This window comes from Mus caroli, unplaced genomic scaffold, assembly GCF_978045245.1.
Source record: "Mus caroli unplaced genomic scaffold, Mus_caroli_1 scaffold_20, whole genome shotgun sequence".
Lineage (NCBI taxonomy): Eukaryota > Metazoa > Chordata > Mammalia > Rodentia > Muridae > Mus > Mus caroli.
In genome coordinates this window covers 51,047,501-51,071,736 of record NW_028227275.1, presented here as the reverse complement: position 1 = coordinate 51,071,736, position 24,236 = coordinate 51,047,501, and the positions used below count along the sequence as shown (strand labels likewise).

Genomic DNA, 24,236 nt, shown 5'->3' with positions numbered 1-24,236 from the left:
CACCACCACCCCAAAAAGGAAAAGAAACAAAACAGTTGCGATTCCACTTGGGTGGATCCTAATCCCACTTTTATGCCTCTTGGTAAATTAATCTTTACTATATTCTGCTCCAGCTAAGTCTGTGCTAAGCCTTTTTACACACATTACCTCTTACAATTTCCCAGATTCCCCCATGAGCTTGGGGCTCTTGGTACATGGCCAATAACCATAGCAGTGGTCAAAATCGAGGCTCCAACCAGACCTGTTGGCTTTGATGAGCTGTCTTTCCTCTTTACACTGTCACTTCTTACCTTAGTCAAGTATGTAACTTAGCACAGGTGATACTGGTTCAACACCTGCGGAAAGGAAGGGGCAACACTGGTACTTACTTGCAAGCTGTGGTCTAAAGGTTCCTGGCCAGCTCTGCAGAGACTTCAGTTAACAACATGCAAGCCTCAAGTTGGTTTTCAGTCTTGTAAACATTGTGACAGTTGGATCTCCAGGGGTGGAGAAGAACTCGGCTCAGTATCTGCCAATTCCACCATCATGGCTACTTGCAAATAGCCAGTTCAGTGTCCCAAATGGGAACCTTAAATACTGTTTTAGTTTTTGTTTGTTTGGTTGGTTGGTTTTGGGTTTTGTTTTGTTTTTGTTTTTGTTTTTGAGACAAGGTTGCTCTGTGTGGCCCTAGCTGTGTAACTTGCTCTGTAGATCAGACTGGACTCAAAGTCACTAGCCCCTGCCTCCCAAGTGCTAGGATTAAAAGCATGTGCCACCACTGTTCAGCTAAATAATTTAACTTTTAACACAGCAGGGCTTAACAGCCAGCCTGTAGATTTCCAACCTTTAGCTATCACAAGAATGTGAGCTTCTCTTCTGGGATACCAGAAGAAAAGGAAGACCGAGGGAAAGGGGCTATGCTGCCTAGGATATATGCACATATATGGCCCAGGCACATGAAATAAATCCCACTACATCCCACATTAGCCCCACCAGCACCAGGGATCACAAGCACATTTTATTCCGGATTCAGAAGTTATCATGGTCTAGGAGGGCTTCAGGACAAACTGAGGCCCACTGGATTCTTCCCTTCCAAAGTCATGACTCTGTTACCAGGCCAGAGGACTGAATGCACACAGCCTTGCCTCCAATAAGTAGCTCCCAGCTTTCCAACAAAGAGGCTCATGGGTGCTCCATACATGAAACATGGTAAGATTGAGACTGCCACTGGTGGGGCCCACTTAGGGCAAAGAGCAAAGGCAGAGAGCAATGTTCCTCTAGGCACCCCTGGAGAAGAGGTCAAAGCCTGAGCTCAGAATCTGAAGACATGACACAAGCTCTGGCTTTGTCACTGAATACATATGAGACTTGATACAGGGCATGTGTTTCCAGTCCCTCCTAGAAAATGGAGGTTACTGTGAACCACTTAGCCAAGCACCAGTAGATAAAGGCCATCTACTGGGTTAGAGGAAAACTCTGGAAGAGAGGTGGCATCTTAGTTAGGGTTTTACTGCTGTGAACAGACACCATGACCAAAGCAAGTCTTATAAGGACAGCATTTAATAGGGGCTGGCTTAGAGGTGCAGAGGCTCAGTCCATTATCATCAAGGTGTGAGCATGGCAGTGTCCAGGCAGGCGTGGTCCAGGAGGAGCTGAGAGTTTTACATCTTCTTCTGAAGGCTGCTTCCTCCCACAATGACACACCTACCCCAGCAAGGCCACACCTACTCCAACAAGGTCACACCTCCTAATAGTGTCACTCCCTGGGCCAAGCATATTCAAACCATCCCAGCCAGATGGTGTGTGTGTATGTGTGTGTGTGTGAGAGTGAGTGTGTAAATGTATGTATACATGCATGTGCATGTCAAAGGGCAGCCTTAGTGTATGAACTTAGCCACTGTCTCAGTTTCTTTTCCTGTTGTTGTGACAAAATACTCTGAAAAAAGCAACTCTAGGGACAAAGGGCTTATTCAGGCTAACAGTCCAAGGGTATAGTCCAGCATGGCAGAGAAGTCAAAGTAACAGAAGCCTGAAGTAGCTGGTCTCATTGCATGCACAAGCAGAGAGCAGACAGCGGAGCCCGGAAAGGTGGCTTAGTGGTTAAGTGCACTTTCCGTTCTTGAAGAGAATGTCATTTCAGGTGACTCACAGTCATCTGTAATTCCAGCTCCAGGAAATCCTACGCCCTCTAAGACAGCAAGTGAATACATTCTACTGTTCAGGTAGCTTTCTCCATTTTATACGGTCTAGGTTACCCTCCCTGGCCAGGAAATGGTCTCATCCTTAATTTTAATAGATCTTCCCACATCAATTAATCCAGGGGCAGAGAGGGAGGGATACCTCTGTGAGTCTGAAGCCCTATCTACGTATCTATTTCCAGGACAGATAGACAGGCCTGGAGAGAGAGAGAGAGAGAGAGAGAGAGAGAGAGAGAGAGAGAGAGAGAGAGAGAGAGAGAGAGAGAGAGAGAGAGATTGTATCAAAAAACAAAACAATATAACCCTGTGGCCCATTTCCCAGTAAACTCTATGTCCTGTCACAATTACAATGAACACTAACCATTGTAGGCTCTTTCGACATATATTTGATACCCAGTCTCTCATTGGTCTGGAACTTTACCACATGAGTCGTGCTATCTGGTCCCTGGGCTTCCAGGAATCTGCCTGTCTCTGTCTCCCTTCCAGCCACAGAAAGAATTAAAAGTTTCTTCTTTCATGCATAGCTTTTTATGTGGTTTCTAAGTATCCAAACTCAGGCCCTCCTGCTTGTGGGGTAAGTGCTTTACCTACTGAGCCATCTCCCAAGTCACTAGGCAAAGGGTTGGGCCAAACAGATAAAGACAGGAATTCCACTGGATCTCAGACAAGGTCATGTGATGGGTCAAAAGAAAGTTCTCTTAGGGAGACTGAGCTCAAAATCTCCTCTGTAGGACTTCTCTGAGCCTGTCTCTGTGTCTGCAAGCTGAGATAACATGTCTGACTCACAGGGTCAAAGTCTTTGTTGAAGTAAAATACCTGATGGCCATGCCTGGCAATCCAGTGAACACTCCGCCAGGAAGGTAACAGCAAATGGTGAGCGGGCTTCAGCCTGGCTTCTGGGACCGAGTCTGTGTAGCTGGATCCTGTACAGGGGAGAGACGTGGGAGGGAAGTTCTAGATGGCCTTTCAGAGAATCTTGGGCTGCTGGAGCTGACAAAAGGCCAACCACCGCTTAGGGCTGGCAGTCCCCGGTTGTTGCAGACCTTGTTTTTTGTTGTGTGGCGACATCTAGTGGTTGTAATGCGGAACTGAAAGTGAGGATGTCCATAGACCTGAGGTTCCTTGGATGCATCCGCAGAGTGGACGATGGCTAAAGCCTGGTTCACCTATGCACTACCACTCTTCTGAGAAAACCTGGTTCACCTATGCACACCCACTCTTCTGAGAAAACCGGACAGGCCTGGATCTCGTGAGAGGCTGAAGCCTAAGGGCTGCCCACATGGATGTAGGTCCTTGTAGCAAATTGTGTAACTTGGCCCACTCATCTTGTCATCTGAATCCCCAGGTTTCTCCATCTCTACAGAGAAGCTGACTAACAACAAATCCTTTCAATCTAGGTTGAAAATCCAGGCCCCAAATCACCCCATTTTCTTCCCATACTCGCTTCTATTCATCAACTTCTACCCCTGGGCTGGACACCGACCTAGGAATCATCTCCTAGTTTTTTACTTTTGAGACAGGGCTTCAGGTCTACTTTGCAACATAGCTACTGATGGCCTTGAATTTGTGACTCCGCTGTCTCCACCTTCCAAGGGCTGGGATCACAGGCATGGGCTATAGGACTCAGTTTATATGCTGCTGGGGGTTTGAACCCAGGATTTTGTGTCCGTATGTTAGGCAAGTACTTTGTCAACGGAGTTACACTCCCAGTCTTCTCCCTGCTGCATCTCATCAATTTTTTACTCTGCCCTACCAGGGGGAAATTATTGCTAATAAACCTATCTTACAAATGGGGAGGCCAACTAGAGTCTCACAGGCAGGAAGAGGTGGGACTTGGATCAGAATGCAGCTTTAACTGAAGAATCCATTCCCTTCCTGCCGGGTAATACTCTGTAGAGTGCTGGGGCTGCAGCGGTGAGCTCTGACAGCACTTGGTTCAACTTAATGGCTTTGCAAAGTAATGGCTGCCTCAGGCTGGAGGGCAACATCCTTCCCTTTTCTAGATCTGACTGAGATCAGATATTTATGCTCTGGGCTGCAGGTTCCCCCTAAGAGGGTTAAATGGAGCATGTAAGATGTCACACTATCAAGCATGTGTGGTTTGACCTTGCTTGGTGCATCTTGATGGCTGATCTCGGAGTGCAGAGCTCTTAGGAAGAGACGGGCCAGTAGATCCCAGCTTAATGGAAGGGCACCATCCAACAGGGACAGTCAAGCAAGAGCCTCACAGGCTGACTCAGGATTTGCTGGGTATCAGGCACCATCCTCATCGTTTCCCACACATTAGCACATCTAAACCTTACCACGTGCAAGTGGAAAGGATCAGATCTTCCATTTCATGGATGAAAAAACTGAGGCACAGAGAGACTGCCTGATTTATCTAGGGTTACACAGCTCGTAAAGGAAGCAGCGCTGTTAGAAGCAAGTTTGACTGCCCCTGAGACCATGCTGCTAACCACTTTGAAAACACCTCACGGATTGTGTCAGTTCTCCAAACTCTTTTTCAAGACAGGGTTTCTCTGTGTAGCCCTGGCTGTCCTGGAACTCACTCTGTAGACCAGGCTGGCCTCGAACTCAGAAATCCGCCTGCCTCTGCCTCCCAAGTGCTGGGATTAAAGGCGTGCGCCACCACCGCCCGGCTTCCAAACTCTTAAGAATCTTTCTTTTGATGGCATGCTTTTTAATCCTTTTGTTTGTTTGTATGGCTGGTTGTTTGGTCAGATCTCAAGTTGTTCTTCAAGACAGAGTTTCTCTGTATAGTCCTGGCTATCCTGGAACTTGATTTGTAGACCAGGCTGGCCTGGAACTCAGAGATTCACCTGCCTCTGCCTCCTGAGTGCTGGAATTAAAAGTGCATGCAAGAGCTGGAGAGATGGCTTGGCAGATGAAATCACTGGCTGCTCTTCCAGAGGACCCAGGTTCCGTTCCCAGTGCTCACGTGGAAGCTCACAACTGTCTGTATTTCCTGTTCCAGGGGATCCAACATCCTCATACAGAAGCACATGCAGGCAAAATGCTAATGTACATAAAATAAAAATATGTACATTATTTCTAAAAAGTGTATGCCATTATAACGGGCTTTGATTCTTTTCCTGTCTCCCAGACCTTCAAATGCCCCGGGCAAACAATTCACAAGAGAAAAGCACCACAAGTGGGAAGCAGGGGGATGTGCATGTATCTCAGTTGGTAGAGTGCTTGCTTAGCACTCATGAGGTCCCGAGATCAATCCCCAGCACTGTATAAAACTGCTGATGCCAGGACACAGTGGCACACACCTGCACTCATATCACTCAGAGGTTGAGGCAGGAGGATCTTAGAAGTTCAAGGTCATCCTCTGCTACATAGTGAGCTCAAGGCCAGCTTAGGCTACATGAAATCTTAATTCAAAAAGAAAATAAATAAATATAGATTACAAGAGCCCTAGCTCAATTCCCAGCAACCACATGGTGGCTCACAACCATCTGTAATGGGGTCTGATGCCCTCTTCTGGTGTGTCTGAAGACAGCAACAGTGTACTCACATATAATATATATATATATATATATATATATATATATATATATATATATATATATTAAAAAGAGCCCTAGCTTTGGGGAGTCATGGGGATGCATTTGCATCTGTCATGGACTATAGCCAAGGAGACTTGTCCTCATCAGGACAGTGGGAGGTGACTGCTTGCTGGGCTGAGAAAAGAGTGAGGGAAGTCTGAATAGTGCCCACACGATGGACTCTAAGGAGTGGCCGATGATGTGACTGTTTGGGTACACTGGTTATATGTATAGAGGTGCCAGTGAACAGGGCTCCATCTTTAGTTTCTCTGTACTGGGACCAGTCAGCCTCAGTGAGACAGGAGTGCCAGCACAGGACCAACCTTTCAAAAGTGCTGGGGTGCCTGGGGTGACGGGTCAGTCAGTTGCATGTGTGCCAGGACCTAAGGACTATCCCCAGAACCCACATTTTTTTAAAAAGGAGGGGAGGACTGAAGAGATGGCTCAGTGCTTGTTGCTCTTGCAGAGGACCCAGGTTCAGTTCCCTGTACCAAATGATGGTTCACAACCATCTCTACTCCAGTTCCAGGAAATCTGATTGCCATCTGACCTCCATGGGCACCACAGACATGTGTGACCAAACTTTTCACGGGGGAGAGGGTCACACCCTGGATAGGTAGCGCCCTGCAGACCAAAGAGCCAGATAGGTATCTTGACCAAAGTGCATCTTGGTGAGCCAATGAGTTTTACTGGGGTTACTTACAGGCGTGTGAGTGAGGAGTTGCTTACAGGGGCAGGAATGACTCAGACAGCTGCATCATCAAGGCCCACCCCAGTATGGGTGACAGCTCACAAAAGCTGGGAACTAGAAGCACAGTACACAGGCTGTTGGCATCTCAACAAGTCAGGAGTGTTCTTTCCAAGTGCCTCCGTTGATCTAAACCTCTTCCAGGCAACTTGGCCAGTTTTTTGCTTCTTCCAGGAACCTGATCTGGTTTCAGAGTCTTTTTTGCAGCTTGTCTTGTCTGAGAAGAACTCTCAGCTTTTATAGCTGGCAGAGAGAGGTCTAGTGAATCTGGTCAGTTTTAGGGACTTCCTGAAGCTATTTTGAGTCTTCTAACCATCCTGATTAAGGATCGTCCCTGTAGGATGGACTGCTTCGATCTCAGAAGAATCTATTAAACAAAAAGCTCTCTCTCTCTCTCTCTCTCTCTCTCTCTCTCTCTCTCTCTCTCTCTCTCTCTCTCTCTCTCTCTTTCGAACTATACATATTTTTAAAAAGTCGGGTGGGCTGGAAGTGGTGGCGCACACCTTTGATCCCAACACTCGGGAGACAGAGGCAGGCAGATTTCTGAGTTTGAGGCCAGCCTGGTCTACAAAGTGAGTTCCAGGACAGCCAGGGCTACACAGAGAAACCCTGTCTTGAAAAACCAAAAACCAAAAACCAAAAAAAAACTGGGTGTAGTGACTTGTGCCTGAAATCCAACCACTTGGAAGGCAGAGATAAGAGGATGCTGGAGCTTGCTAATCAGGTAGCCAAGTCTACTGGGCAAACAGTCAGTCAGTAAAGTGCTTACCATTTAAGCAGGAGGACAAGAGCTTGTCTCCCAGAAGGCACACGAAGACTGAGGACAGCAGCCCATGCCTATAATAATCCCAGCCCTGAATGAGAAGAGACAGGAGGATGGATCCCTGCGGCTCACTGGCCAGCCAGTCTAGCTGATCTGTGAGTTTCAAGTTCAGTGAAAGAAACTCCATCTAAAACTTATAGGGGGATAAGTGATGGAGGAGGAAACCTGGCATTGACCGCTGGCCTTCACACACAGGCACACCCATGTGTACACACAATATACACACACACACATGAAAACAATTAAAAAATAAACATGGTGGACAGTGTCTAATGACAGTTACAGCTATCCTCTGATTTCCACACGCAACTGCAGATGTACACACACACACACACACACACACACACACACACACACACGGAGTGACATCACTGGGAACTGAATTGGCACGAGACTACCAGGTTAAATGCAATCTCTCCCCAGCTCCCTCAAAGACACTGCCTTCCAGGATGGGCAGTGGCTCTCTCCTCACTTGCAGCTTTCTCTTCAGCCTCCGTGAACATGTCCTAGAAGAACAATACGACACTGATTTGATGGCTGTTCTGACTCTGCATGTTCTGTTCTCTCACTGTCTCCTCCAGGTGAACTTGTTAATCTTGCACAAGACTTAAAAATTTATAGCTCCCTCAGAAGATGCGGCAAGATGGAGGAGCAAACAGGAGTCGCTCTTAACCTCACACAGCAAGGGAGATTATCCACAGCCACCAGCAAACAGACACTCAGGGAAGGGGTTGGAGGGAGGGTCTGGTGGAGTCCAGGGATCTGATCTGGGCTCATAGCCCAAACCCAGGCCTCCCCTCCCTAAGCCTGTTTCCTTGGCTTCATGGTGGAATCACGGAGAAATGGTTCAGAGTGGAGTGGAGGATTCAGAAAAAGCAGTGATCAAGTGCTGAGAACAAAGTGGACCACACTGACAGGACTCAGGAAATCGAACGGGCAGTACTGCGGTCCCAGACTGCCTTGGAGTTGATTGGCAGGTGCTATGGGAGGAGCTACAGTGTGCCATTCCTGGTGACGTGCACAAGGGTCCCCTTAAGGGTGGAGAGTAAACGTGGGACCTGGCAGATGGGAGCATCCTGGTACTACAACATGGCAACCTGGGGAATGTGTCCCCAAAAATCCATCTGTTAAAAACTTAGCCCCCAAATTCATGCATTTGGTGATATAAAGATGCTTCAATTAGATGTCTGGGAGGTTGGACCCATGAGGGTAGCATTAGTGGCTTTACATGAAGAGATAGGGACCTCTGAGCAGACACCCTTTCTATCTATCAGGTACTGAGTTGTCCCTCTGTCACTGGATGACTATGTAAAGGTCATCACCAGATGTTGCACCCTACTCTAGGTTTCCCAGTCTCCAGTAAACTAAATAAACTTCTGTTTCTAATTGATTTTAGTGTGTGGTATTCTGTGATGGCGGCAGAAAACGGACTAAAACACAGCCTGAACCCACTAGAACATTCCTGTCTGTCACCTGCAGGGTTCCCACATGAGCACATGGAGTAAGCCTCTGTCTGTGGGAAGACCAGGGTGATGGTGATGAAGATGTCTTGCCAAACCCACAGTCAGCCCTCGATGACACATGACACAAGCAAGAAGCAGATAGGTGCTGCTAAGAGCCATCAAGTTCCGGCATCATCATACCCCTCAGCCCATCCTGACTTCCGTGAATTGTTATCTTCAACATTGATTGGCTGACTGAGTGACTGAGGCATCACCACGTATATGTTTGGGGGTGGAGCGAGATGCCTGTGAGCCATAGCATGAACATAGAGCTCAAACCCCTCAGGAGACAGCTTCAGGTGTCAGCCCTTCACAATGACCTTGTCTGAGTGCACGAGTACTTCACAGTCCAGGCTCCTGACTGGAAAACTTCTAGGGGACTCTCCTGTCTCCACCTCCCATTTTGCTATAGGCACTGAGGCTTCAGATCCACCCTCACTGAACCCAGTTTTACACAGGCTCTGAGGACTTAAATTCAGGTCATCAAGCTCTCACAATAAAGCACTCTAACCCACTATGACATATCCTGGCCCAAACACCATAATCTTAACTTACTTGCTTTTATTTTATGGTGCTAGGGATAGAGCCCAGAGCCTTACAGGCATGCTCAGCTAGCGCTCTACCACTGAATTATAAGTCTGTGATTAAGCATCATAATTTGTAAACACTATATTGCTATCCTTTGCACGTTAAATGTCTCTCAAACGTTAGTGTATTAAAGCCTTGGTCTCTCTCCACGGTGGTGCTATTAGGAGGTGCTAAGGCCCTTTAAGAAGTGGAGCCTCACCAGAGGTCCTTAGGCCACTGGAAGCATGTTCTTGGAGGGGATTTGGGGACTTTTGTTTCCTGGCCACCTAGTGAACAGTTCTTGGTCACACATTTTCTCCCTTAGTCTGCTAACATCCCTATCAGAAACCAAAGCAATGGATCTGCCCAGCCCGAGACCAGAACCTCTGGAATCGTGACCCGAACAGCTTTCTTGTATTTATTAGTTAACTATCCCAGCTGTTTCATTATAATAATGAGAACCTAAAACCACCGTTTCACTTTAGAACTGAGTGCAGGTTTAGCATGCCGCATATAATCTGCCATTCTCCCTGAAGCCCCAACCCATCGCTTATGCACCAGATGCCCTCTGGTCTCTCCCTGCCATAAACTACGCAACCCTCTCCAAACACCCTAGCTGCCTTGGCCTGTGCAAGGGCCCCCACTTGCACTCCCTCTTCTTGCTGGGGCACCCCTTCCAAGGCACAGACCCGAAAAGTCTCTCCTTACACAGAGCTCCCTGATGGTTCCTGGCAGTCACAACAAGGGATCACTCTCCAGCTGCATTTGGGTTTTGTTTGGAGAAATGAAGGCCATATTTGAGAAGTGGGATCTTATGTGCTACCAGCTCCCAGGAGGCTCAAGAGGCTTGTGTCGGGGTCCAAGGGGACCTCACCTGGGAACTCAGCACCCAGTAGAGAATGAGGTCTTGAGCAGTAGCCTCAGAGAAGAGTTAGCAGGGTGCAGGCGGCAGGTGCACCCAATGGGAGACCGCTCCCTGCTGTTTTAGGAGTGATACAGACAAACAGGAGAGACACTGTGGGCAAGCTGCAGGACATCTCATTGCCTCTGCTTCTCAGCTTAAGTGGGGACGCTAAGTGCTCTTGCTTTTCTGTATGAGATATGAGGGAGATTTATTAGCGGCACACTTCACACACACGGCAAGCACTTCTCAGCTTTATGGTCCCAGGCTCAGGCTGAGGTGTTGACTAACCAAATTAGGGGGAGGAAGCACTGCTCCCCCTAACACTGGCTGTCCTCCTGACACTGACCAGGCAGCAGGTCATGTGGCCCAGGATGCCATCTCCAGAGCCTCCTGAAAAGCTGCACAGGGGCCTGTTATGGGGCCCGGGATGGGGTGGGAGTGGGGTTGAGGGAGAGGTGTCTCTGGTTTTCTAGAAACTATTCCTGCACACGTCACTGAAACGAACAATTCTGGACACTGACGACCGTTTTATTCCCTTTGGTGGCAAACTGAGACTTGTGTGAGAGCAAACAACGGAAATCTTTGAAACCTTCTGCTTTCTCCACCTCTGGCTGGTGATTCGACTAAGACAACCCAGGGACAGTACAGATGGGAGGCCTCGGTACCCAGCCCCTTCCTTCTGGAGACAGACCAAGGGCATATCTTCTGGGAAAGCTGGGAAAGCATCCAGCTGAGGCTGGGAGTACGTGTGTGTGTGTGTGTGTGTGTGTGTGTGTGTGTGTGTCCTTGTCATTAGGGTAGCCAGCCATTTCTGTCCACCTGAGAAGCATCCTGTCCACCCTAAGCAGGGTTGGCTGCGGAGCGTGGAGGCTCCCAGGCCTTATGGAGTAGCATCTGTTTCCTGAAGCACACCTGGAACTCAGAGTTGTCTTCAAAATTTTATCATCTTGGATCTTCAAAGGCCAGGGAGACAATCAAGTATGTAGCCCTTCACTTGGCAAGACAGACAGTCTCATTCATTAAAGCCTTCCTCCCTATGGAAGTGGAGGGCAGGGAGCCACTTTCCCACACTGAACCACAGTCACTAGAGAAGGATCAGTCAGGTTCCTCATCCCAGCAGCCCCAGAGAGACTCTTGATTCTCACTGCTGCGAAATTTACTTTGGGGTTCAAATCAGACTCCTATCTGTAGACGTTAGTTAGTTAGTTAGTTAGTTAGTTAGTTAGTTAGTTTGTTTGTTTTAGACAAGAGTCTCATTCTGTAGCCCAGGCTGGCCCTCCTGACTCAGGTCCCTAGGCCCTGGGATGATAAGCATGTGCCACCATGCCCTATTTATGCATTGTTGGAGGAGAAGTCTATGAACTCTGGCATACAAGGTATGCACTCTATGACCTGAGCTACATCCACAGCCCTCTATCAGTCAGTTCACTCTTTTATCTTGTAAAAATGTGTCTGGGCATATTGCCTGCCTGCACAGATACAGGCACACCATGTGTAAGCCTCTTGCCCACAGAGTCCAGAAAAGGGTGTCACATCCCCATAGAGTGAGTTACAGGTGGTTGGAAACTGCCATGTGGGTGCTAGGAATCAAACTGGGCTCCTCTCCAAGAATGAGTGCTCTCAACCTCGGAGCCAGTCCTCCAGCCCCTAGTCATTTCATTTTAATCAACCAATTCATTAATTTTTGTGTATGTATGTATGTAGGGACGTGTACCACCTTATATGTATAGAAGTCAGGTGACAATTTGTGGAAGTCAGCTCTCTCCTATCACCATGTGGGACCTGGGGACAGAGCTCAGGTAGGCAGGCTTGGCAGCACAAGGCTTTGCCTGCTGAGGCATTTCAATAACTCAATGGTAATGCCTTAAATAATTAAGCATATGTTTTGTGTGTCAGGTGATGGATCTGGCTCTATATAATGAAAGGGAACAAAGCCAAACAACAGCACAACAAAACAGATCTAGCCCTTGTGTTTTGTGATGTTTAACATCCACCGGGGATACAGGCTTTTTTGTTAGAGAATCATTAGACAGATTTAAACCTGAGAGAGAGAAGAGGTGATTTCGAAGAACCGGCACCTGAACTCTGAACTGAAGGAGGAGAGGGATGAAGCAGGGAAGAGAGGGAGGAGCCTGTGCAAAGGCCCTGTGGTAAGAAGCACTGAGGTTTTGGGTGCAACTTAGAAGCTGAAGCACAGAAACTGAGAGGGACTGCTTTAAGATGGAGATACATAGCAGGCCAGTGACACGGGTCTGTAATACCAACTATTCCAGAAATGGAAGCATGTGGATTGCAAATTCAAGGCCTGCCTGAGTTACAGAGCTAAAGCCAGCTTGAACCTAGCAAGGCCTAAAGAAGGAATAGGGCATATAACCTCTGTCTTACTCAGTTTTCTATCTTTGTTTTTGTTTTTGTTTTTGATTTTTGTTTTTTCGAGACAGGGTTTCTCTGTGTAGCCCTGGCTGTCCTGGAACTCACTCTGTAGACCAGGCTGGCCTCAACTCAGAAATCCACCTGCCTCTGCCTCCCAAGTGCTGGGATTAAAGGCCTGTGCCACCACTGCCCGGCCAGTTTTCTATCTTTGTTGCAATGCCTGGGATATACAACCTAGAAAAAGGAAAGGTTTATTTGGCTAGTGATATTATAGGGTGCAGTCCATGGTTATTTGACCCTATTGCTCCTGGATCTGTGGCAAGGTTCAAGGTAGACATGTGGTGGCACATACCTCATGGGAGCCAGGAAGCAAAAGGGAGAAAGGACAGGACTGAGGTACAATATCCCAGTGACCTAATGTCCTTCCTCCTCCGAGGCTCCACCTTCCACCGATTCCAACTCCTCCCAGTATCTTAGTCAGCATCAGAGACTAACATCACTTTAGCATGTGGGCTTTGGGGAATTACCATCCAAACCATCCCACCTACAAGGAACTCTTGGAGGCCATCTTAAGGGTTTCCCCTCCTCTCCTCTCTTCCTTCTCTTTTCCTTTCCTTCATTCTCTCCCTCTTCCCTTCTGTTGAGCCTTTAAGGCCTTCAAAGCACAGTGGAGGTGCCACATTAGCAGGCTAGAACTCATTAAGTATGGTTTGAAGGAGAATCACTCACATATAGGTGGTCAGGGAACCCTGGCATGAATGAGGTGACTACTGACAGCATCCAGAGAAAGGAGATGAGCATCCTAAGGAGCATCCTTTTCCAGGACTCGGATGCGAGTCATAGAGGTAAAGGTGTGACTGGAGAATCAGCAGGAAGCCCAAGGAAACGACAGATCATAAAGCCAGGGACAGATGCAATGGCAACAGATGCCTGAAGTCCACTCTGTTTAAGTATCCAGAGGTCACAGTGCACTTGAAAAGAGGTGTTTGGGAAGAAACACTATCCTAGAGTAATGAGGTGGAAAGCTAGTGACACATCATGAGTCTACTGTCCCTAGTTGCACTGGTGACACACGATGAGTCTGTCCTACTAGGCTGGGCCAGTGACACACCATGAGCCAACTGTCCTAAGATGTGTCAGTCAGACTGCAGCAAGCAATGGCAAGGAAGTGACTATTGAGCCAAATCTCCAGGTTATCTCAGGAAAGGTGTTCTTTTCACACTCATGGTTTGAGAGAATATAGGCTGCCCCTCTGCTTTGTGTAGCCCCCTTTAAGCCACAGGAGGGGAGACCCTTTGCACCAGTGTTCAGCTCCAAGTCGAGTCTATGGTGATATGCAGTAGTCTTTTCTCATGCTGTATGACTTCAGAAGCAGGCAAACTAGAGTGACCACTCACCATGAGAGCTTCACGACCACTGACAACCCAGGGGCCCAATCTCAGGCCTATGGCCGATCTCATTACAGCTGCACAGCAAAGGATAAGGCTGCCAGGGTTCAGAGTCTGTCTGGCAATCCCAATTGGTGAGCTGAATTCAGAACAAGAAAATTCTATGTATAACCTTAACTGTCCTGTGGCCTGCAGAGCTACTGCAAGGCAGACCTCCCACCCAAGGCTGGCTTTTGTCTTGCTGCTGCCTTTGGGGGTCAGTGGCTGAGGACCACAGATGAGGTCTTGCAGGCCTTTCACTCAGCTGTCCTTCTCCAGTGCTCCCTGGGGTGTGAGCTGTAACTCATTCATTGATTTTTCTGTGTCTGGTACTGAGTCTAGCACACTGCTTGGGAATCAATGAAATAAAGCACAGAGGAAAACAGTGAGTGCCTCAAGGAAAGAGTAGGCACATTCTTCTCCATCCCCAGCGTCTAGTGAAAACCATTACAGTATATCCTTCCAATTACATTTCTGAGCATCACTCATCCTGTTTCTGCTTAGACAGGAGGCGCAGTATCTAATTCACTATCCACTAAAACCTCCCACAGCATGACTCTGCTGAGAGACGGCTGCATCAAGGGTCAGGGACCGCGGGTCCGGCTCAAAAGAAGGCTAGCCTTAGGCTCTCCAGCCTCAGGACCAGTGCTGGCTTTTCTGCAACAGCCTTGGAGCAGGAGCTGTGATGGGGTGAAAGCCAAACTGGGGACCCTGGGATGAGGTCCCTATGCACTTCCTGACAACACTTGCCCAACCTCCTTCCTCACTCTGAGAAAAACAGCCAGCCAGTGACAGGACAACCCTGTAAGATTCAGTTTTGTCTCTGTTATTCAGGAGAGAAGGAAACACTCAAAGCAAGACGGGAATACTAATCCTTCCCTCCTGCTCCCCTCTTCCTAAGCCCAAAGGAAGTCTGAGCTCAAACTGTCAGGGAGAGCTTGGCTGCCTGTGTCCTACTTGGAGGGCTTAAGTAATTAAGTCTGCAGTGGCTAAGACTGTGGCCATCTCTCTGTGAAAATCAACTCCCCAGGCTACTCATTATAGTTTGAATATAAAATGTCCCCAACAGGCTCATATACTGGGGGGACAGCATTGCCAGATGATGGGTTTGGGGGGCTCCTGAGGACTCTGACCTCATTCCTTGTGGAGTTATTATATGGTGGCATTAATTGGAGGTAGTGAAAAAAGGTGGGGCCTGGTAGGAGGAAAAAGGTCCTGGGGACATAACCAGGATGCATCTTGTTCCTTCCTGCTTCTCTCTACTGCCTGGCCATTATGAGATGAGGGGTTGGCCCTCCATAGCCTTTTGCTCAGGTGCTCTGCTTCCACAGCCCCGAAGCAACAGAGTCAGCCAGCTGTGGGCTGTACCTTTTGAAAACATGAGCTAAAACAAACCTTGCCTCCTTTTTAATAGCGCCAGGCATCACTTGACAAGAAGTGACTAACACAGTTAGTCCTACAGGGAGCCACTGGAGGGCAGCTACACTGAGTCATCATCAGTCAGTAGCCTTCCCACAGACCGCAGATGAAGAGGAGAAAGGAGCTTATGCCATGCTGCAGTGTGGCAGCTCTGGGGCCGTTGCTTCCTTTCAGACCCTAGTCCTATCACTCCCTGCCTGTGACTCTGAGCAGGCAACCCACCCTCCTACCAACCCGTACTTCCTACCAACCGGGGGAAATAGTAAACAAGGATTAAATGAGAAGATCCACCTAGGACCCTTAGCAATCTGGTGCACGGTCAGACTTAATCATTACTATGGATGGCTACCATTGTGTCACTAGGGTGCCAAGTACCACGGTGAGCACTTCCCCTGCATTCATTCCTTTAGTCCTTACCCCCTGCACAAGGTTAGGTTCAGGTTTCACATCTACAGAAGAGAAGAAGCTGGAGAAGAAATGTGGCCACGGTGACAGTTCTAGGACTCTGAGCACGAGTTCCCAAAGAACTGCTCTCAGCTTTATAGATTTGTCACAGGGATTGAACCCAAGATTTCATGCGCACTAAGGCAAATGCTCAACCACTGACCCTTCTCTCTCCCTCCCCCAATATCTGCTCTTAACAGCTTTGTTCTTTTCCCTGTGTGTTCCAGGGTACTACAATAGGCATCTTTTTTTTTTTTTTAGGTTTAAAACAAATTTTGATGTGTGTGTGTGTGTGTGTGCACACGCGCGCGCGCGTGCACTCCTGTGCACACCTGTGCAGGTGCCTCTCTAACATCAGATGAGAAAGTCAGATGCTGCCCTGGAGCTGCCTGATGAGTGCTGGAAGCTGAACTTAGGTCCTCAGCAATTACTCTTAACTACTAAGCCATCTTTCTTTGTTGTTGTTGTTTTTGTTTTTTTTTCAAGACAGGGTTTCTCTGTATAGCCCTGGCTGTCCCAGAACTCACTCAGTAGACCAAGCTGGCCTTGAACTCAGAAATCCGCCTGCCTTTGTCTCCCAAGTGCTCTGAGCCATCTTTCTTGATCCAGATTTTTATTACATTTAATTATGGGTCTGAGTGGGGTATGTGTGTGAGTGCAGATGCACACTGAAGCTAGAGGTTGGACTCCTCTGGAGCTGAGTTACAGGAAATTGTGATCTATACAACATAGGTGCTGGAAACCAAACACAAGAGCAGTAGGCACTGAGCCATCTCTTCAACCTTATTAAATACTTAACAAGTGAATATCCTTATTAAATACTAACAAGCTGGGTGTGGAGCACAGCCTTGTATTTTGTGAGTGCTATAGTATGCATATGAGGTCAGATGACCACTTGGAGGCGTCAGGTCTCTCTTTCCACCATGTGGATCCCAGAGATTGACCTCAGGTTCTAAGGCTTGGTGGAAATCACCTTTAGCAGCTGAGCCATCCCACCCGCTTTGTAGCACACACTTGTAGTCTCAGCCTGTGGGAGGTAAAGGTGGGAGGATCAGGGGTTTAAGTTATATCAAGCTCAAGGCCACCCTGGGCTACATGAGACCACATTTAAAACAAACAAACAAACAAACAAAGAGTCACATGCTTTGCTGGCTAGTTACATAAAATAATGTGTTTGGCTTACATTTTACTCTAAATTCAGGTGCAGCCAAGGACCTAGCTTTAACATCTCATCACTGTGCGTCAGAATTCTTCTCTGCACATCTCCATTCTTCAAGACTGATACTGTCTTTTACAGCTTAGATACCTACATTTCTATCAATGGACGGCTTTTTAAAAGTTCCTCTTTTGGAACAAGATCTCACTGTGTTGCCCAGGCTGGCCTATGACCCCCAGACTCCAGTAATCCTCTCCCCTCAGTCTGTTGAGCAGAAAGGAAGACAGGTCCATACCACCAGGCATAAGTAGATGTTTGTTTCTCAAGCCAGAGTGCCTCTGCCTGAAGCCCCCCCACCCCCACCCCACCCCACACACTTGATGGAGGAAAGATGCTTACATAGCTCTTGCTGGGGAACTCAGGTGCCACCAGGCTCATGGCTGGCACCTGAAGAGATTCATCAAGTGGTCAGTTAAACGGTAAGAAGTTCAGTATCTTACAAACGATGGGCTGTACTAACAAGGGGACTTTCAGCTTCCCAGTTTCACTGCCCTGCTTAGCACATAAGGCTGCTTGGCTTAGTTTTATGTATGAATTGGTGCGCGTATTTGCACTGGTGTACAAGCAAATGTGTTTTTGTCCTGTGAATGGGCATGCACACATGTATGTGTGCAGGCCAGACATTGATATCCAGTGTATTTTTCAGTTGTTCTTCACCTCATTTTTTGACAGGATTTTACTCCATAACCCTAGTTAGGCTGGTATTAACTATGTAGCCCAGGCTAACCTATGTATCTCAGTCTCCTGATGCTAGGCTTACAGGCGGGTGCCACCATACCTCCTGGCTTTGGGCTTATTACAAAGCTTTCCTCTCCCTGTCTCGCCTCCAAGGGGCAGATGGACTGAAAGATAAATGTGAAGCTCAGCTATCTCAGGAGACTCCTTCCCCACTGATGCTTACAAATATAAGCCAGGTTATGCCACTGTCAAACATGGCTGAAGCTCAAGAAACTGGCTGAGCTCCAGCTGGTGCTCCAAGCCAGTAAGAGGTACCTCTCTCACGGCAGCCACAAGAGACACTCAGCTATCGTGGGAAGCCTAGGTACATTAAAACAATGAAGTGAAGAGCTGAAGGGAAGGAAGCAAATTTGACCTGGTTTGATGTGTCTGGAGGAGCCTGTACAAGGGGCCTCACAGGGTAGGTCAGATGCTCATGTGCCCAGTACAGGATCTGAATGAGGTCACTGAGCAGCAACATGTCACCAAGAACAATGAGTCTAGATGCTCTTCTCGTGGGTCCTGGGAAGCTGCTGGCCTTGGCAATATGTTTGTTAATTTTTTTTGGAAATGCACTGTGGCCGGCCTAGTTTTACTTAATGTCTAATAAAAGAAAAAACTGTTTACATAGCACCCTTGGGCTTGACGCTGAGCAGCTTTAGTTAGCAAAATCCTTCACTTTCAAAGATGACACAAGCCAGCAGCCTGGAAGGGAAACCATTCCTTTAGAAGCATGCCATTCCCAGGTGCAAGCTGAACACTGTGTGAAGACAGACGAAACGAGGGTAAGAAGGGATCAGAGCTGAGGTGCGGGCTTGGCTTCTGGGGCTTGTTGTGTAACATGCCCATGATAAATGGGGAAGGTGATACGCAATTCCTGTGCACTCCTTACAGTCCAGATGCTTCTATATATAAACCCTGTCTGTTTAGCACCTCCATCCCCCTAGGACATCAGAAGCCCATCTCTGTAAGCTCCTGCTTCTACTCCACAGGTCTCGTTCCTATTCCTTACGTGAGAACTAAACTTTTCCATCAAAGGACTTGTCACCAGGGTAGGTTTTTCCTTCCACTTTGCATTCTGGTAAAGCACTCTGTGGTTATGTTAATAAGCTCAGCCTTCTGACTTTCAGATGACTGCCCTGTGTGTATATGTGCAGTTGATGATAGGCAATCTGTTAGAAGACAGGCTCTAGGTCTCAGGGTGAGGCTTTGAACAAAGGCTCCTGTCTTCCTATGCTATTCTGGGGGTTAGGTGCCATCCAGTGTTACCTGTGATGGCTTTTGGCAATCTTGAGACGTAAGTGATTATGGCCCTTAGTTAGGAACCAAAGCTGAGCCCAGTAAGTTTACCCAGTAGCTAGGCAATAAGCAAAGGCGTGTGAGCATAACCATCATGCTGCACTGCATCTTCTCACAAGGGCTACAGTGGGGCCTGGGGGAGGGGGTCTGGGTGGAATCTTCTCACTGTGGGAAGTAGCTAGTGGCCTCCTACCTACCACAGAGCAATACAGAGCTGTCTCAGAACTGTCATTCTCGCCTTCAACTGTCCAGTGACGGTTGCTACCGTGTTGTCCAGCAGAAAGTTCGTGAGCTTTGGATGTAGATCAAACAATAATATATTCCAGCTTTCATCTTTTTATTAACCTTTTTATGATTTTTTTTAAATGTTCATTGGTGTTTCCCCTGCATCTCTGTGTCAGATCCTGAGTTACAGACAGTCGTGAGCTGCTTTGTGGGTGCTAGGAATCGAATCAGGTCCTCTGGAAGAGCAGCCAGCCAGTGCTCTTAACTGCTGAGCCATCTCTCCAGCCCCAAATCCTGGCATTTTGATCATGGATGCATTGCTGACTCCTTCCAAGGCAATCTCTTGTCCTTAAGTAAGCCCAATGCTATTTGTCTGTGGGAGCGTTGTGAGGTAACTGAAGCTGGTTCCCCCTTCCCTCCCTGGTCAGGGAACTTTTTCCTATAGCTCTTGTAGTTACCCACCCAGGCTTCTCAGTTCTGGCCTGCTTTCTCTAGCCAACACTTTTACATACCGGCCACAGTGACTGCCTCTTTGCAGCTGAGGGCAGAGCTCCTGCAGAAAGGACACCTTCAGGAATGCACAGCCCTCCTACCTACTGCATTCTAACCGTGTAGTCCAGGCTGGCCTCAAATTCTTAGTGATGCTCCTACCTCAGTTCTCCAAGGGCTAGGATTATAGGTATGACCTATCACACACAGTTAAAATGTTACTTCTTATGTGTCACTGTTATTTGGTCAACTAAAATAATTTGAAAGGCTGTCAGAATGAGGAGAAAGTTTGCCTCAATGCCACAAAGTCAGAAAACTTATGACTATAATCTTGTAAAACACCATTATAAGCATGACTACAGGTTGCATAGAAACAGACAAAAATGAAGATAATTGTGAGGGTTAGAGAACTGTCAATTCTCTTCTCTTGATATTCTTCAATATTCAACTATCTTTCAGTTTAAAACATGTATGTTGTAAAAATTTGATGAAGATGTTGACTTAAGTAGTATGCCCACAATATTCCTGCTTTGGTGCCTCATTCAGCTTGCTGTGCCTTTGATGGGCTCAGTTCAGGGGCTTGGATCGACACTCCTTAGCAAAAGAACTTATCAGGCTGGAAGGGAGCAGTTTTATCTTAACAAAGCCCAGGGTCACTGGATAGAAGATAGGGTCAGCTCTTCCTTCAGCAGCAGTGTCTTTTGTGCTGTTGGGGCTGAGGCAGCAGAATCGCTTCCCTATAGTGCCCTCTTGTGGCAGACCTGCAGCACAGCACTTAGCAGCCAGGTAAGGGGTCTGACCTGTGCTGTACAGACGAGCACAGGTTAGAATGAGTCATCTAACATATTACATGTCTTTCCTAGGAGAGATTCAAGAGTCTAAGGAGAAGCAGGAGGCCAAGGTCAGTGCCAGAAGCAGTTTCTATCCATATACTGACCACCATGACAGGCAGTGGTACCCAGCTTAATGAGGCTTTTCAAAGAGATACTCCAGATCTGGGGCACGCAGTCTTTGCTCCTTGTTTTTGTTTTTGGCAAATTCTCTCAGCAATTCCATGACTTCATTTTCAAATATTTCTGGGGCTGGTTTTGCTTCTGCAACAGAAGGGTGCACAGAAAGAATTGTGCATAGTCAGTGTTCATGGAAAAGATGTGGCGCTAAGAGGCTGCATACAGTACACACACATGTCTATGGAGTCTCAGCACTTTTGAGGCTAAGGCAGGAAGATTACTGCAAGTTCAAGACCACCTTGGCCCAAGAGAGTTCCAGGCCAGTCTGGGCAAGAGTAAAACCCTATCTTAAAAAACAAAAAAACAAAACTGGGTCTGGAGAGATGGCTCAGCTATTATGAGTACTTGTTGCTCCTGAAGGGGACCAGAGATCTCTTCTAGCACTTATATCAGGTTACTCACAATTACCTTTAACTCCAATTCCAGGAGATACCATGCCCTCTTTTGGCCACCCACAAGGCACCCACACACATATCCCAATAAAAATAAAAAGTAAACTTTTTTTTTTTTTCAAGACAGGGTTTCTCTGTGTAGCCCTGGCTGTCCTGGAACTCACTCTGTAGACCAGGCTGGCCTCGAACTCAGAAATCCGCCTGCCTCTGCCTCCTGAGTGCTGGGATTAAAGGCGTGCGCCACCACACCTGGTTAGAAAAAGTAAACTTTAAGAGACAGTTCAAAGGCTCAATGGTTAGACCCTTCCCACCATGACTGATAACCTGAGTTTAATCCCTGAATCCATGTGGTAGAAAGAACCACTTCCCTCCCACAAGCAATCCTCTGAACACACACACACTCTCGTACAATATAAAAATAAGTTTTTAAAGAAAAAGTAAATCTTTTTTTTTTTTTAATCTAAAAGCAAGCAAAAAACAAAAACCAAGCTGAATCTCTGGCAATGTCCAAGAACCACAGATGGATAACCTGCCCATGGGCCACTTCTGTCCTTCCTGCAAACACTCTAGGCTACCAGGGTTGGCTACCGCGGCCACACTTGTAAACAGCTTTGTTAGTGCACTGCTCTCACTGCTTGCATCAGGCTCCTTTGCACTACAGGCAGAGCTGAGGAGTCACAACAGAGCTCATGGTTAAGCTTATGGGTCCTTAAGCTATCTGGTCCTTAAGGTTAAAATACTTACTATCTGGTCCATAAGAAACAAATCTGATGCCCTGTGGCTGTGCAAGCCTGGCTGTCCTGCTTGGCTTTGCATTTGGCCTCAGCTGTCTTCTGGGTAGTTTCCCCTTACCTGTGGTTTTACCATCCACAATATCATTTACCTTACATTACCTTACATCATTTACAATATCACTTACCTCTACAGTTTGACAAAATACAAAATTCCAGAAATAATTAGTGAGTTCTATTTAAACTATTGGTAGGCTGATAAAAAGCTTAAGCCATTTTGCTCTTTCCGTCTTGTGTATGAGCCATCCTCATCCATGTTGCACATTGTATATACTACCCATGCATGAGTCACTTAGACTCCTCTGTTTTGGGAATATATTGAATGTATACATATTGCAAGTTTATGTTAAGTAATAGTAAGTAAGTAACTATTTTTCATTTTTGTTTGTTCTTTGTTTTTTGAGACAAAGTTTCTCTGTGCAACCCTGGCTGTCCTAGAATTCAGAGATCTGCTTGCCTCTCCTTCCTGAGTGCTGAGATTAAAGGTGTGAGCCACCATTGTTTAGTTATTTGTTGAGACAGGGTCTCACTAAGTAGCTCTGGCTGTCCTGGAAGTTACTAGGTAGACCAGGCTGGCCTCACACTCACAGAGATCCACCTGCCTCTGCCTCCTGAGTGCTCGGATTCAAGGCATATAACCATATTCTTTTTAATCAATAATAGACCCAAAGCACAAGAGTAGTGATGTAAAGTAGGCGCTGGGAGGGACACAGATATGGACAGACAGGTTAATTCTGGTGCTGTGTAGCAGGTAACACTGCAGGGTATTTACATGGGCTACATGGGCTCAGTATCATCCAGTTTTAGGAATCCACTGAGGATTTTGGAATGAACTCCCTGCAAATAAAGGGAGACTATAGTGATGTGTTTCCTCTTATTCTTTCAATTCTTTCATGTTGAGAGCTCCATTTCCAGGCCTCCCATTGTAAGCTATAAACTTTCTAAAACAAAAGTTCCGCTTCTTCTCTTTATCAGTTAGAGATCTTTGGTTGCAAATGACAGAAACTACTGTAAAGTTAAGCTAGTGGGAATTTCTGGGAAGAAATCAGAGGCCCAAATAATGAATATCAATCTGCAGAATGAGATGTTAGTACACAAGCAACAGGGCTACAAGACAAAAAACAAGAATGCCAGTCTTGCCTAATGGTAGGAGTTCAGCAGTGTTCATCATTTTCAACCTTTCTACCCTACAGATAGTTGGCTAAGACACCAACTACGAGCAAAGCCTCTCACCAGCGAAATTTAGGTGACAGTCTCCAGAGGCCTAAATAAAATGCTAAAAAGAATCCCTTCTAACTTAGACAGATTCTGTCTGCCCAGAGCCCGGCACCCAGTGAGTGTTCTGGGTATTTTGTGATTTGGGGGGGTTAATTTTTTTTCTCCTTGGGCTGGAGAGATGGCTCAGTGGTTAAAAGTGCTCACTGATTTTCCAGAGGTCCTGAATTCAATTCCCAGCAACCACATGGTAGCTCACAACCATCTGTAATGGGATCCGACGCCCTCTTCTGGTGTGTCTGAAGACAGCTACAGTGTACTCACATATGTTAAATTAATAGATAAATCTTTAAAACAATTCTGTTCTTAGTATTTATTTTTTGTGTAAGAGTGTTTTGCCTGAAGATATGTATGTGTACCATGTACATGACTGGTGCCAGTGAAGATCTCCAGTAACTGGAATTATGGCTGTTTATGAGTAACCATATGAGTGTTTGAAAATGAACCTGGGTTTTCTATAAGAATAGCCCCCATTTCACTTTTTTAAACTGTATTTGTGTCTGTGTGCGCATGCGTGCGTGCATGCGTGCGTGCGTACAGGAACATGCATGCTATAGTATGGCTATGGAGGCTTGTGTGCGCGTGCGTGCATGCGTGCGTGCGTACAGGAACATGCATGCTATAGTATGGCTTTGGAGGCTTGTGTGCGCGTGTGTGCATGCGTGCGTGTGTACAGGAACATGCATGCTATAGTATGGCTTTGGAGGCTTGTGTGCGCGTGTGTGCATGCGTGCGTGTGTACAGGAACATGCAAGCTATAGTATGGCTTTGGAGGCTTGTGTGCGCGTGCGTGCATGCGTGCGTGCGTACAGGAACATGCATGCTATAGTATGGCTTTGGAGGCTTGTGTGCGCGTGCGTGTGTGTGTGTGCGTGCGTGCGTACAGG

The 24,236-nt window shown here is 47.1% G+C and overlaps 1 protein-coding gene across 3 annotated transcripts in view; it reads right to left on the bottom strand.

Moving 5' to 3' along the window:
• Positions 1 to 1,375: 1,375 nt before the first annotated feature.
• Sdhaf2 (succinate dehydrogenase complex assembly factor 2) overlaps positions 1,376 to 24,236 on the bottom strand; it is a 42,998-nt gene continuing 20,137 nt past the window's right edge. The window contains exons 4-5 of one of the 3 annotated variants that reach the window (XM_029472457.2): positions 2,994 to 3,100; positions 1,376 to 2,374 (exon numbers count right to left, since the gene is read on the bottom strand). In XM_029472457.2, coding sequence (XP_029328317.1) covers positions 2,342 to 2,374; positions 2,994 to 3,100 — 140 coding nt within the window. In that variant the 3' untranslated portion in view covers positions 1,376 to 2,341. Of the gene's footprint in view, positions 2,375 to 2,993; positions 3,101 to 19,487; positions 20,976 to 21,428; positions 21,533 to 24,236 lie in introns of those variants that run through there. The other 2 variants (XM_021151316.3, XM_085834106.1) reach the window with 2 other exon arrangements.